Source organism: Macrobrachium rosenbergii, chromosome 13 (genome assembly GCF_040412425.1).
Source record: "Macrobrachium rosenbergii isolate ZJJX-2024 chromosome 13, ASM4041242v1, whole genome shotgun sequence".
NCBI lineage: Eukaryota > Metazoa > Arthropoda > Malacostraca > Decapoda > Palaemonidae > Macrobrachium > Macrobrachium rosenbergii.
This window is the reverse complement of record NC_089753.1, coordinates 58,317,940-58,334,300: the sequence shown is the minus strand read 5'-3', so window position 1 is coordinate 58,334,300 and position 16,361 is coordinate 58,317,940. Positions and strand designations below refer to the sequence as shown.

Sequence of the window (16,361 nt, the reverse complement as noted above, 5' to 3'; positions counted from 1 at the left end):
CCTTATCAAAATATTCCCATCAATACATTTTTATTTATATTAGAATACTCCCAATAAATTTTAATTCTCATTATATTATTCCCACCAATAAATTTTCATCCATAATAAAATATTCTCATCAATAAATTTTCTTTTATATTAGAAAATTCCCAATAGCCTGCTTTCTAAGCGCAACGATGAATATAAGCCCTTTTCTCATTAAAACTTCTGCTATGAAGTTTTACAAAAAACTACAGCACTAATTAATGTTATTCTATCCTATGTTCTCAATGACTTCGGTCTCTGTTAATATTATAATTCTATTTATTATTTCAACAATTTATACCTAGAATTCTTTCTAAAATAAGCTGCTTAAACAGAAAATTTGATGCTAATATAATCCTTTTATCCAAACCTTTGACAAAGCTTACCACCCAACAGAAAAATTTCCCTTAAAAAATAATCAAATCTTCAAAAACGAATCATGGAATAATTTTTTTACTCTTAAAAAAAAACGATTATTTACAGTCCCTTTACGCATTAATACTCTCTAATTTTTTAAGCGGATTACCAATAACGAGCACCCTATCACCAGAACATATTTTTCGAAATCTAAAAACAATTGATCGCGTGTATCCGGTTAAATTATTGAAAATCCTATTGAAAATCCGTACGAGAAAAAAAAGTGTATTTGTTGAATAAAATACATTCAGTATATCCTCTTTTAATCCGATCTTATAATATATATATATATATATATATATATATATATATATATATATATATATATATATATATATATATATAAAATATCCACACACATATATTTATCCTGGGTATAATTTTCTTATAGCAATTCCTATTAATACCATTTATTTGTTTACGTCGAAAAGTTACTAATTCGTATTTTTTCACATTCTTTTACCTGTGTTACCTGATGCCATTCGGAAAAGCTTTCCATTTAGCGTTAGTCGAGGAATTTGTGCTCTCTCTCTCTTTCTCTCTCTCTCTCTCTCACACACACACACACACACACACACACACACACACACTCTTCCGTCACCATACCCTTACAGACATTAGAAAACAAGAATACTGCCGTTAAGACAAACACGATAAAAAGGATTCTCTCTCTCTTTTTGTCTGTCTCTCTCGTATAGGATTCTCTCTCTCTCTCTCTCTCTCTCTTACAGGATACTCTCTCTGCCTCTCTCTCTCTCTCTACAGGGATTTTCTGTCTGTCGTATAGGATTCTCTCTCTCTCTCTCTCTCTCTCTCTCTCTCTCTCTCTCTCTCTCTCTCTTTCTCTCTCTCTCTCTCTTCTTCTCACAGGATTCTCTCTGCCTGTCGTATAGGATTCTCTCTCTCTCTCTCTCTCTTTCCACAGAACTCCTCCCCTCCTACCTTCTGCTGCATCCTGGAGAGCTCCGTGTGCTTCCTGACGTCGCCCCCTCCGAAGACAGACCTCTTGGAGGAGAGCTCCTTCTTCTCTCTTTCCAGAGTCTGAACCCGTTCCTCGAATTCCTTCACCTCCTGGACCTTCTCCTTCAGCTCCTTGTGCAAACGGTCGACCTCGGACTGGAGGTCGATCTCGACCCTTTTGGGCTCTTTCTTCGGCTTGGCGAGCTGAATCACGTAAGAGGCGTCGACGGAGTCGTCTTCACTCTTGACCTCCTGAAGGGTAAGCGCGGGAGGGCGTTAGATAGGATTTTGAAAGGATTCATAGAAGGTAGAATTTCATCTTGTTTTTCTTTGATTCTCTGATCACAGTTACGAGCGATGGGTGGGAAATGTGCATCGTGTTAAGGAATATAACAGATTTCCTTTAAAATTTAACCATTATAAGAAATTATATAAAAAATGGTTTTATTATTATTATTATTATTATTAAGTAACAGTCTCATAGTGGTATTACTATTGATTTTTATGTAATTTACAGCAATCTGTAATTAATTTTTAAAGGTTGTTTCTTGCAAATTCAAATTTCAGGAAGTACTTCAAAAGATTATTATTATTATTATTATTATTATTATTATTATTATTATTATTATTATTATTATTATTATTATTATTCAGATGATTAACCCCTATTCATATGGAACAAGCCCACCACAAGGGCCACTGACTCTGAATAATAATAATAATAATAATAATAATAATAATAATAATAATAATAATAATAATAATAATAATAATAATAATATAATAATAATAAAATAACTACTAAAAAAGTTTAAAAAATTAATAACAAATTACTGTAAATCACCTAAGAAGTAATATTATTTAGATAGCCAAATATTACACCACTAATAAGCAACTGTATTAATAATAATAATAATAATAATAATAATAATAATAATAATAATAATAATAATAATAATAATAATAATAATTTTTATGCAGAACATTATAATCACAATTGATTCACATTTCCCATTCAAAATCGCTCCAATATTCAAAACCCTAAAGAAATAATCACAATACATAAATAAAAATTAAAAAATAGTTTTCAAATTGACTCACATAAAACTCGTGAAGACTATTCTATAATTCCTTTTGTAAAAAAAAAAATAATTTATTTCTAATTTCTCTCAAATGAGATATTCTGATGCAACTCTGAGGTTAGTGGCAATTGTTAGGAATAAATTATCAAAGAGATTTTTTAAATTCTGTTTAATTTAGCACAAGTTTTAAGGGAACTGCTTTTCTAACCTACGAGATTCAAACGTAATTGTTTAGTCTTGACATGAATTTAGTTTAGGTTTAGCCAACAGAAGAAGAGTTGAATTAGAAGAAGCATTATCATTTAATCATAATAAAAAATACAGAGAAACAAAAACATAAGCTTGCTTTGAATTAATATATTGCAAAGCTGCCAATAGCAACCAAACTGCTTTGCAGAACTTTTATCGTTAAACAGTGAACACTGATCGTTATGTCATTCAGAGCAACTAAAAATTAGCATATTTGAAAATGGGAAAAAGTCAGGCTCAAAAACGAACAAGAAAAAGGAAAATTGGAAAAGAGAGATATGTGCACAAAATAAAAACTCATTTTTCTATGGAGAAATTGTCCACTATCCAAAATAAGCTTTGATTAGATGAACACATTGAAAGTTGGTTTTCTGCTTGTACGAAAGTCAGCAAGTTCAGGGGCCAAGGGAAAACAAAATGGCTGTCACAGAGAGAGAAAAAACAAAATGGCTGCCAAAAGAGAGAAGACACTAAAAAGGTTTTAGAGAAAAAATAAAATATGGCTGTTAGGAGAGAAAACAAAATGGTAGTAGAAAGTGGGGGGAAAAAATGGCTGTAGAGGGAGAGAAAAACCAAAATGGCCGCAGAAAGATGGGGAAAACCAAAATAGCAGTTGAGAGAGGGGAATAAACAAAAAAGCTGAAGAGGGAGAGAAAAAATAAAATGGCTGTAGAAGAAGAAAATAAAATGGCTGGTGAGAGAGAGAAAAAAACAGAATGGCTGGTGAGAGAGAGAGAAAAACAAAATGGCTGTCGATAAAAACATTCAAAATAGCTGTTGCGATAGGAAATAAAACAAAATGTCTGCCAAGGGAAGCTTAAAAAAATATGTTGTTGAGAAAATCAAAATGGTTGTCGAGAGAAGGGAAAAAACAAAATAGCTGTCGAAAAAAAAATGTCTATTGAGATAGTGAAAAATCAAAATGGCTGTTGACACAGGGAAAAACAAAATGGCTTTCGAGTAAAAACAAAATGGTTGTCAAGATAAAACAAAATGGATATTGAGAAAAAAAACGAAATGGCAGTCAATTCCTGCCGGGACTTTCGCAAAGGAGAAAGGAAACTTTCACTTATGTTCTCTTGAGAAAAAGGTACAAATACAAAAAAATTACAACTACAATCGACAGAAGCAGTTGCATCCATGACTCTTTGATATGTATGTACACATATATACAGTATATACATAAATGTAGGCAATCTCTCCTGCTGCTGATGCTTCATCTAATGGCGAACATTAGTAGACATTTCAATGGCAAAATGACAAGATGTTTCCTAAGAAGTGTTTTTTGAGTGTAGATTTTTCCAAAATGGCTCCAAATGACCTCACTAGACTGGAAAGATCTAGAAACCTAGAAAAACTAAGCACGTGAATGTGTCTTGGAATGTGTCTTTTCTCTTTGAACATTTCCTAATAAATAAATAAGTACATAAATAAACAGCAATTGAACTTGTTCAATTTCAAGGCCCACAAACTCAGAAACAGCACACAAGCAAAACGCCACGCTGCGTTCTAAATGAAGTTTTTTATCACTGATATTGTTAAAAAATTAATGGTCCGGGAAAACTGCGAACCCAGAAATTCCGTGGGGTAAAAAATTACATATTTTGAACATAACTTTTCCTACCATCATTTTGTAACAACATTTTTTTTTGAAAACTGAACTGAAAGGACCAAGGATCATTAAAACCCAGAAATACATTGTCTCTATGAGCAAAAAAAATTCAGTTAAACTGCAAGAGATATATAAATCAAAACTCTGCAAAGTCCACTAAGACCATTTTGTCAGCGAATTTAATTGGGTGCATTTTTGTCTGAATCACAGATAGTCTGGTCATTTCACTGGTCTTCATTTATACTTAGTATTTCATGACAAATGCGACACATTCTAACTTACAAAAGTGGCTCCCACACTTATCACAGAGATGAAACCAGTTGATTAAACCTGTAGTCACTACTATAAATCGTTTCTAGTTAATGGTAATTAACTTTTAAAATAAATTTGTTTAATTTTATTTTAAAAGAAGTTAATTTATCATTAACAAGAAACAGTTTATGGCAGTGATCGCAGGATCACTAACAGATTTCATCTCTGTTATAAGCGTGGAAGTCACTTTTCTGAATTAAAATGTGTCTTATTTGTCATCAACTTCTACTTATAAACTAAGACTAGCTATAATTCAGACAAAAATGCACCCAGTTATATTCTTTGACAAAAAATATGTATATATCTGAAATATCTCTCATTCTGGAGAGTTACTTTGGCTAAAAATATTCTTCCTAAAAGCTTTTCAGCTTGTCCAGTTTATTTCTAATGACTGTGACATTTCGTTTTAAAAAAATGGAATTACTTTTAATCTCGTTGGTTTCCAAACTGTTTCTCATCTGTAACTTGTAGGGAAAAAATGTGTTAAACAGCTTGTACAAAAAAACAGATTCAAATTACACACTACTCCACTGGTAAAGCTCCAATAATGCTCTACTGAAATAGAAGAAAAATGAAGAAAAAAGATGGAAACAGAGAGATAAAAAAAACACATAAAGGAAAGACACGCACAATACACGTCAAGCACCACCAAGCTTCGTTCACGGGACACGTCAATATCAAGTTAAATAAAAAAAAAGTTTTTAAAACTCTCTACCATTAAATACTCACTTCGCTGGAATTGTAGAGGTCTCCCTGATAAATAGAAATTGGTTGGTTTTCAACAAATCCTTTATTTTTTCATAAACATAAATAAGAGAATTAATATAATTAATATAATTTGCAGGCATGGGTAAAAGCCTCTAAATAATACATACTCAGGTTTCTTTTAAATCTACCTCCGGTTTGCGGATGGTAAACTTCCAGTGTTAGGTTTAAATATCTTTTCCAAAATGCTTACTATGAAGGGAACATGATTAATAAAATGAAAATAAAGGAAAATAATTAAAATGGGATGAATTACTCAAACTTTAAGAATGCACTTATGTATACATGCAGTACACGAAAATAATAACAGATTATTCACTGTATAGGCAAATGCATACATACATACATCCAAGAAAGATATACATATTAAAATACATTTTATATACAAGGGGCAGATCAAATGAATATCTACGAGGTAAGGTTTTTGATTAAGATAATAAGAGCAAGAATTAATGAAGTGTAAGAAAATAATAATATAATTACAAAATGAAAATAGGGAAGAGGGAGATGTGCAAATGAATTACGACTTACTCTTAAACTTAATATGTTCTTCCTCGGTTTCTCGTCTTTCGGAGCTTCTGAAATGTCCCCGAGTTTGGAGCCTGTGGTCTTCAGCCTCGAGGGCGGCTTCGGAGGCTTGGCCTCGGAGGAAGAGGTCGAATTAGAGGAAGAAGAAGTAGTGGTCGATAAAGAGGACTTCTTGCCCTCGGCTATCGAGGACAAGGACGACTTGCTTGGAGTAGTAGCGGAGGAGGAGGAATAGGAGGTCGTCTTATTCTCCAGGAGGGAGGTGGACAAAAGAGACGATCTCGGCTTAGTGGTGGTTGAGTCGGTCGAAGAAAGTTTCGTTCTGGAGGAGGATTCCTCGGAAGCGGTTGCCTGCTCCTTCAGCTTCTTGCTCTCCTCCTCCTCACGCCTGACGGCCGACGAGGTCGAGGTTGTCCCTTGCAAGGAGGACGTTCTGGCGAGGGGCGGCCTTGCCGGCGACTTGGTGCGCATGGCGAGGTAGGAGGAGAAGGAGGAGTAAGGGGTGGAGGAGGAATCCTTCGTCAGATCCGATGAGCTGTCCCTCAGGTCGCCCAGGCTCCCGAGGTCGCGCGTCGTCAGGGATTTGGTGCTGCCGTACAGACGGTGCAGATCTGCCGAGGGCAGGAGAGTCAAATCATGGCGGAAGAGTTTTTTACACGAAGGAGGATTTCAGAGAATATTTGACAGGTTGGAAAACCTTCTAAAACAAATGGAGGATGTTGAAGAATATATAAGAAAGCAGAGGTTTCCTAATAAGCGCAAATATACTATTAGTATTTCCAGCTTATTTCTCTAAAAAAAAATAATAATAATAATAATAAAATGCAGAGATAAAAACGTTCTAGGAGCGCGAATGAAAATGGACAAATATATTCTTTTACTAATAATTCTAAATATGATAGAACAGATTCTGTTCCACATAATTCAGTTTATTTCTCACAAAAAATGAATAAAATGTAGGGATGACAACGTTTGAGAAGGTGAAGGAAAATGGAGAAAAATACTTTTACTAATAATTCTAAATGTGATAGAAAAAATAGATGCTATTCCACGTAATTATTATCTTCCATAAAAAACACGAGAAAGGCCGGGTATTCACGATCAGGTTTACTTGTCAGTCCATCCGCCAGTTCATCGAAACTGGCGTTAAAACTTTCGTGTGGACGACAGTTTATGGGCAGAGTCAGTCCACTCGCCAGAACAGATGAACTGATGGAATTACCTAAAGCTCATCCGACCGACTGACAGGTGATCACATATGTAGACGGATAAGCAACGATTTTGTGACAGTTCGCCGCTGGATTTCGTCTGGGGAGGATCTCAGCTGCTCGGACCAGAATATGAATAGACTTTGTTTAGGCCTAATTCTTTTCATTGTTAGACCCTGCGCTGCTATTTGTAGACCGTTGTGAGTCCAAACCATATGATAAAAATAACAAATAAATATATTTCCATGTGATACAGACAATTTTGTATAGGCCCAGGCCAGTGTCCTGCCTTTTTATGAAAGGTATTATTAGTGCAAGAAGGCTTCACGGCCCAATTCATAAATTACTGGACCAACACCCAGGTCTAATTTAACCTTATTCATTAATATCATATAAGAATAGACATTTCTCTTAAATAGGCAATATTTACACCATACTCTGTTACACATTTTTGCTTCTTTCCTATTTTTAAGCGAATTGCCACTGCAACTAGTCTTTGTGGCTCCACCTCCTTATCAGTCAGTGGAGTTTCCATCACTGCCATATAGTGTTGCCACGACAAAGGCTAGGTGAGCACTGAGGGCGCTGACCTTGAGCTGATGGTCCAACTGACAGTTCTACTCTTTACATGTGGATGTTCACCTGTCGAACGGCCATGGGTGAACTACCAGGTAAACCTTATGGTGAATATCCGGCTAAAAACATAAGAGGTGATGGAGGACAGAAGGCTGGACTAGATTAAACTGGGCTTGATACCTGCATGGGAAACTGCCCGTTGGGAAGCCCTTAGGTGAAGAGATCTGGTGTGAGTGTTGAATAGGCCTAGTGAAGATCTCTATTTACTAGACCACCAGGACATTTATTGCTAAGTGAATCTGAACTTAAAACTACTTAAAAATAATCTTTAATTATTTGGTGTTTGTTTCTACATGGTCTCCTTCAAAATGGAACCCCCTTACCTTCTCTGGAAGACCGAATTTGCTCCTTGGCTTCGTCGACGGCTGCGCGCAGGTCCTGCGCAGACCAGGAGGTAGGCCGCGCCTTGTTCCATGACGTCAGTCTGAAATAACAGTTGCCAGAATGAGCCCACTCATACCAAATACAACATAAACATGATACAGTCTCTTTCTGTGAGTGAATAGTATCTGTCTTTCTATCTGTTTATTTGTCTCCTAAGACAGAATTTTAACGTTGCGTCTGTTAAGCCTTGCGCGAGGAAAAAAATGTCACTTTGCTTGTAGTTATAGGAATTATGAATATATGTGAACATTGAAGTGGATAGAAGATATTCACAAAAATATGACTCTCTAGGAGATAACTCTGAGTTGATATTAAGCAGTTTTGGCTTTTAAACGTCTGAGAAAGTCTCAAACTCCGAGAATAACAGGGAGTCACAGTAATGACGCTCGAATGGCGTACCGCATAACGTGTATTGGAATCAAGTTCCTTTATAAGTTAAGAGTCACACTCGGAAAAGTGGAAGACTTAGAAAATGGAAAGATTCTCAATCCGTTTTCTATAGTCATTACGAGGGTGAACTTAAGTATCTGGCAACTTAGCAAGTTTTTATCATACATGTTTTTATAATACTTTTTTTTTATATAGGAAATTTGTCAGCAAAATTTGGTTATAATATAATTATGATTTTCAGTGGCAACTGGTGCAAAATGGGACATTTATTTTTCATGGAAATGTGTGTTTTCTTCGTTCAAAAATAGAACATATACACGTATATATATAAGGGTATATATGTATATATATGTACATATATATACTATATATATATATATATATATATATATATATATATATATATATATATATATATATACATAAATGTTCACATATATCACAAACATCGTTAATAGCAAATAACTCTTTAAGAAATATAAGATAATACATTTCAACTTAAATAAGTAGAATGAAAGCTGTTATTAAGCTCATGAAGGATATATATACAAAAAATTACAAGTTTTCTGAACACCAGCGGGAATACGGTCCACAAAAATATGATTCTTCTGAAAAGAAAAAATGAGTGAGAGGTTTTATAAAAACCTCAGTTAACAAAATGTTCCAGTTATTGATAAATTCAGAGCATAAGCAATATAAATGTTAAATCTGTACCAAGCTGTCAATGCGTTAAGCTTATTACAAATACCAACTGTAAGTCCAAGAAGGCGTTTAGCTGTTATATCTTTCAGCAAATCTAATTCATATCTTTAGTTAATTCATCTACATTATTTCCAAGATGACATACCCCTACCTAAACCTACAATATTAAGACCTACAGAATCGACAAGCAGGACTAGATGTTACTCTATGTTACATTCTTGTCCACTATATACAACTTATATTATAAGGCTTATGATTTGTATACATATTAACAAAGCAATATTATCAAAGCTAAGCAAACCATTCGTAGGATCAGTGCTATGTGCAGTGTAACCAAATTAGAATTAAAATTATAAAGTCTAAACATTTTAAGGCTTTCAATATATATATGTATATATACTGTATATATATATATATATATATATATATATATATATATATATATATATATATATATATATATATATATATATATATATATATATATATATATATATATATATATATATACATATAATATATATACAGTAACACCTCAACTTAACGAACCTCAACTCTGAGGATTTTTGTACTTATCAGCTACGATATTATGATTATTTTCTGCTATGCTACCATCTGAAATGTTACATATTTTTAAAATAAATCTGTTAAACTGAATGTTAAGTGTTAAGTACAAGTTCGTTTAGGTTAGGAACTATGTGACATTGCTTTTAGCTGTAAGAGATCGGGAAAATACTCAGGTGCAGGCTATAAAATTGGGTCTTCGTCACTCCAAGGGCTTTTACGCTTATCGTGAAGCCAGACCGCGAGAGTTTCTGTTGCAGGTTATAAAATAAGGTCTTAACAAACTTTTTTTGTTATTTATTGGAATGATCGCACCGAGAGTGTCTGTGAGTATGGGCTATATCGGGTCCTCATTACTTAATGGACTTTACCATGAGAGAGTCTGTTAAATTGAGGTGATACTGTGTATATATATATATATATATATATATATATATATATATATATATATATATAAATATATATATATATATATATATATAAGTAAACCTTTCGTAGGATCAAAACTATGTACAACGAATTTGTTAAGAAGATGAAGTTAATAAATGTCTAAAAATTTCTCATAGCAGCCTTTGACTGGCGCTGCTTCGTTACTTAATGGACTTCGTTATTTATCAGATTCCAGACCGCGAGTGTTTGTTAAGTTGCGGTAGAACTATGTGTGTCCGTGAATGTATGTATGTATGTATGTATGTATATATATGTATGTATATATATATATATATATATATATATATATATATATATATATATATATATATATATATATATATATATATATATATATATGTACATAAAAGCTAAGTGAACCATTCATAGGTCAGAACTATATATAACAAATTTGTTAAGAAGATGAAGTTAATAAATGTCTAAAAATTCCTCACAGCAGCCTTCGACTGACACACACAGGTCATTCTACAAAGCACATCCCTGGCCACTACTACTTGACTTGACGGTGGTGTCCCTCACTTTGAGGACGAAGAGGAGGAGCTACCGCCGCTCCCCCCGCCCCCCCTCGAATCTCGGTCCTTGGAGGAGGAGGAGGAGGAGGAGGAACCAGGATCCTCGTTGACACGCGCCAGCAACTCGGCCGTCATGTCTGATCGCGACCTTTTGTAAACCTCGTAATCCTCCCGGGGGCTCCTAGGGGGCGACACAAGGGAATCCCTGGAGGAGGAATAGGGCGGCTCCTTCGCCCCTTCGTCATCTTGTCTACGTATGAAGGTGCTGGGGACACACACGCACACACACACACACAGGGAACAAACACACACGACGACACACGACAACAAACCGTACGGTCGTGGGGTGTGGGTTGGTTGGTGAGAGGGAAAAGAAAGGTATTAGGTTAGAAAGCGCGTTTGGAAAGCGAGAGTAAGTTCTGTTATTGAATATGCAGATGCTGCGCATATATTTTAATTATTCGGACAGGTAAATTTAATTAGCTGGCATGGACCTGCCAGGTGTAAGTAATGGGTCAGTAACCTGACGGGCGTGGTATGGTCACCTACGAAAATTGCAATGACCTTTTCAACAGTCAACTTAAATTTTGAAAACTATATGCAAGCAGTGAGTCATGAACCTGACAGGTGTGGAATGGTCACCTACGCAAGTTAGAATGACCTTTTCAACAATCAACTAAGATTTTTAAACATATTAAAATCTATATATAATTTACGAATATGTTAAAGGCCTTACTGACAATCAAAATGTTGAATTCGTACGACCAGTAACCAATCATAAAACGTATTTTGTTTCTGATCACTAAAAATAGAATAAAATTTAAAACATCTTAAAATCTAGATATAATTTACGAATCTGAAAAAGGCCTTCTTTATAATCAAAACATTGAATTCGTACGACTAATAGCAAATCACAACACGTATTTTATTCCAGCGTACTAAAAATAATATATAATTAAAATAAAATTCTTCTCGAACTTAGTAACATAACACGTCTTTTATTTCCGGCTACTAAAAATGGAATAAAATTAAAATAAAATTCTTGCCTGTGATCTCGAACTTAGTAACATAACACAAATTTTATTTCTGGGCACCAAAAATAAAATAAAATTAGAATAAAATTCTTGTACGTGGCCTCGAACTTAGGAACAGTTTTGGTGTAGCAAATCTGAATTTATTCCCCCTACATAAAGTACAAACAGCCCTTTGTAGCAGAAAGATGTTCTCAATAAAATAAATATTTCATAACACTTTCTCAAATGAACATTTAGATATTGTTGCTTAAAACTACAAAGTAACTAGTACTGATGGGAAAACGTTTTTAAGCCGCATATGTTTTATTAATCCCTACAACGTTTTTAGTCTAAAATATTTTTATTAATAACCTATAAACGTTTTAGGGATGCTAACGCCTTTATAAAAAGCATAAAATACTTGAGTTTTAAATATTCGGCAATCCTGCGAGTTCTGTCTTTCATGTAAAAATGAGTCGGAAAAATAATCTAAACTGCATCAATTCGTTTTTGAAAATTCATTGTTAGAAAAAATACAGCGAATGCGCCCTTTTATAAATGTAAATTTTGACATCAGATAATAATAATAATAATAATAATAATAATAATAATAATAATAATAATAATAATAATAATAATAATAATAATAATAATAACGAGTTATAATAACTAAAAATATATAATTATTACGTAATAATAATAATAATAATAATAATAATAATAATAACAATAATAATAATAATAATAATAATAATAATAATAATAAAGAGTTATAATTCCTAAAAATATATAATGAACACGTAATAATAATAATAATAATAATAATAATAATAATAATAATAATAATAATAATAATAATAATAATAATAATAATAATAGCAACACTATCAGCGAGATGTAATTCCTAAAATAACTGATACAATTGATAAGTCAATAAATACAATTTTGAGGAGATATATTTCGATATATTTAAGACTGAATGAGATTAGATATGAAGGAACTATTTTTATGGATTTTGGCTTGGAATTTCTTCACTTAATGGGGCACAAAAATGAATAAGATAGTGAATAAAATTAATATCCTGAATGAAAGAAAATGGCTACAAAAATCCACACAAACAGCCTTCAAGATGATGCAAGATTATCTTTAAGTTAAGCTAGAAAGTTGTTCAGTAATAAATTTTGGAATATGGAAAGTGTACCACTTGTTAAAACAAGCAAGGAATAGTTTTTACAAAATTATCTTCGAAATTGTTAAAATCGACTTAACAAAAAAATAAAATAAGTAATAAGAAAATAGGAAAAGAAGAATATACGATTAGAAAAATAAGAAAAAAGGAAATTAGAAAAAAGAAGAAAATCAGGAAGAGAGAAAACAGGAAAAGAAGAAAATTAGAAAAAATATGAAAAAAGGAAATTAGAAAAAATAAAAAAAATATAAAAAAGAAAATCAGGAAAAAAGAAAATATGAAAAAGAAAATATGAAAGAAAATAAGACAAAAATAAGGAAAAAGAAAATGCGAAAGTAGTACATGCACAGAAAAAGAAAATGCGGAAAATAAAATACGGAAAATAAGAAAAAAAGAAAATGCGAAAAAATATGAAAAAAAGAAGATAAGAAAAAATAAGAAAAAAAAAGAAATTAGTGCGCACATTGCAGCCTTTAGCGTTATGGCCATATAGAGTATGTTATTCGAATGTATTCTCTCATCAGTTACAGTTTACAGTTTACAGTCAACAGTTACGGTTACCAGTGGATACAAACGTCACAAAAACGTACGCTAACGTCCTCTCTCTTTCGTTACGGACCGAGTAGCAACGATGAGGCAGCAGACAAAAAATTAACGGTCGCGTTTTATCAGTTGCTGTGACTTTTTATGACTTTTATGACTTTTTATGACTTTTCATTAAATAGGAGCACCGCCGAGAGCAGAGGTTCCTTGTTATGTACTACAGAAATTTTCATAATACGTCATTTAAATTTATTTAATTATACGGAATTTAATATGACGTAATACAGAGTATATAACTGTATACATCATATGAATTAATTTTACTATATTTTATATGACCTAATAAAAAGATACTTGTAGAATACATTATATAACTTAATTTTTACTAATACTTCAGCATTTGCAATAAATGTATGTCGTGCATACAAAATTATACATTTTTCATGAATAAATGAAAGGTAGTGAATAACAAATGAATAAACAATACAAATAATTAATGACACAACCAGGTATCAAATTGTTGACCATGTATAAATCTCAATACTGAAGTCAAAGACAATAAATTAAGAGACTTTTGCAGAAAAAGGTTTGGACGTAAAAAAAATACTTTACAAGGTATTTAGATCAGTAAAACCTCATTTCTCGACTGCGCAGGAGACTGTTTGATTCCTGTTTTACTCTCAAATGTACTATTAGCTTTTTCAAGGCAAATCTAGGACAGTGAGAACTATTATATAACAATAATTCTGTACTAAACATTTTTTTTATTGTTGGCAACTCACTCCACAATAATTACCATTTAAAGAATTTTATCATAGCTGGCAACTTTGTCTTAATAAAATGCCAGGTAATGCTCAAATAATCTGAATATTATAACCAAACATTCTGCTGTACAAGAGGCAAACAATATCATCACGATATCATATACGATTTCTATTTACTTAAAATAAGTCCACCCCCCCTACGAATATAATATTATGTTTTCCACACAATTTTCTTGCCTGGAAACTGTTGGCAGTCATGCCATGAAGTGGGTGTGGCTTATGAAATGGGCGTGGCTTATTTATTGGCACGAGATGAAACTGAACAGAAGTTTAGCTATAAAAATTGTTATACAAACAAGAAAATTTGCATGAAAGATTTTCTAACTATTTGTAAATGAAATCTGAATAAATAATCCGAGGAATGAGATAAGAATTAATACAATAAATCTGTCAAAAAATTTAGGAAAATGGCAACTGACTCCATTTGCTACAATGTTGCCTTAAATTGTTTTCGTTTCTTGCCACAGAGTTGCCTTGAATTCTTTTTATTTCTTGTCATAGAGTTGTCATGAATCATTTCTGTTATTTGTCACGGAGTTGCCTTGAATCATTTTTGCTTCTTGTCATAGAGTTGCCTTGAATCATTTTGCTATTGTTTTTCTGTAAACTGCCTCGCCATTGGGAATGTCTCATGCAAGTCCTGTAGGAAATTCCCGAAGGATAAACGGAAGGAGGAAAGCTGGAGAGTATAAATCTTGGATTAAACAGAGAAAGAGAAAACAGAAGATCAAATGAACGTCCAAGGAAAACAACCCATATTATAATAGATGAGAACAAGTCCAAAAATATGTATAATTTTTTTAAACACTTCATAGTTGGTGGATTGTCCTATTTCTCCATCAAGTTGTCTTTGCAAAATCTGGCCACAAGGTTGACAAAACTGGTCACGGATTTGTTAATGTACAAACTCCAGTGTCAAAAATGTTCAGGTGCCCTTAAAGAAAAATAATAAAAATTTTGGGACAGGAATCACAAAATAGGAAAAAAATAATCTCTCTAAATACTGAATCACCATAGGCCATGTCGCAAACCACTTATGAAAGAGTAAATACAAGAGATATTTAAATGGAATTATGAAGAACTCTTTGTGAATATACCACTTAAGGAACACAATAAATACAACTGATATTTAAGTGGCATTATGGAGAAAAATTTGTGAATTCAGAGAACACTTTAGGATGAAAATGCTTTATGATAAACAAACTTTCAGACCTCAAAAACATGGGTTTTGAGAAATTACATTTATAGGACAATATTTCTGGGACATGTTTCACTCCATTTGCCTTTTTGTTCCAGTACACCAGATTATTTGAAGTTTCTATTAAAACCATGAATTTTACATAACAGAGGTAGGTAAATCTATGCCACTGATTTATTGTAAATTATCTAGACCCACAACCACTCATAACTGATATGAAAAATATTTAATAAACAGAGGTTTTGTAATGAAGTGTATAACAAGATGACCTCCTAAAAACATGGAATCTTTCAGAGTTTGTAACATGACCCTACGTGACCCAGGGGCACAAAGAAAATGATAATTCAATTCCTTTTTTCAAGTCTCAAAAAAATTACTCACCTTCAAATTTATTGGCGAAAACAGTATTCCAATGGGACCCTTATTGACTGACTGCCTATGGCTCTTATTGACTGACTGTCTATAGTTCTTAATGTTTATCAATGTGGCTCACGTCATCACAACAGAAATCAATGAAATAATGTATAGCCTTGCAGAGGATCTCAATTCTGAGCAAATTGGTACGTGAATAGATTTTTCATACACAAAATTATCCACCAGCAGACAGAAAAAATCTTGGGCAGCAATGCCTTCATGGGCAAGGAACTAACTACATAAAACTACATAAAACTGGACATAAAATCTTATAGATTAATAGGATGAAGAATTAAGCTCCCTGGAAATATATCCAGAGATATATGAACCTATTTTAACGTACTTAAACGTTTATGGATTACATACAACAGTAACCTAAAAGTTT

At 32.9% G+C, this 16,361-nt stretch overlaps 1 protein-coding gene across 17 annotated transcripts in view; it reads right to left on the bottom strand.

Moving 5' to 3' along the window:
- Positions 1 to 16,361, bottom strand: part of LOC136845355 (early endosome antigen 1) — a 190,661-nt gene that overhangs the window by 98,589 nt on the left and 75,711 nt on the right. For 10 of the 17 annotated variants that reach the window (XM_067115616.1, XM_067115610.1, XM_067115618.1 and 7 more), the window contains exons 4-8: positions 10,803 to 11,060; positions 8,117 to 8,217; positions 5,953 to 6,560; positions 5,386 to 5,409; positions 1,384 to 1,653 (exon numbers count right to left, since the gene is read on the bottom strand). In XM_067115616.1, the coding sequence (XP_066971717.1) occupies positions 1,384 to 1,653; positions 5,386 to 5,409; positions 5,953 to 6,560; positions 8,117 to 8,217; positions 10,803 to 11,060 (1,261 nt within the window). The remainder of the gene's footprint in view (positions 1 to 1,383; positions 1,654 to 5,385; positions 5,410 to 5,952; positions 6,561 to 8,116; positions 8,218 to 10,802; positions 11,061 to 16,361) is intronic. The other 7 variants (XM_067115625.1, XM_067115615.1, XM_067115611.1 and 4 more) reach the window with 4 other exon arrangements.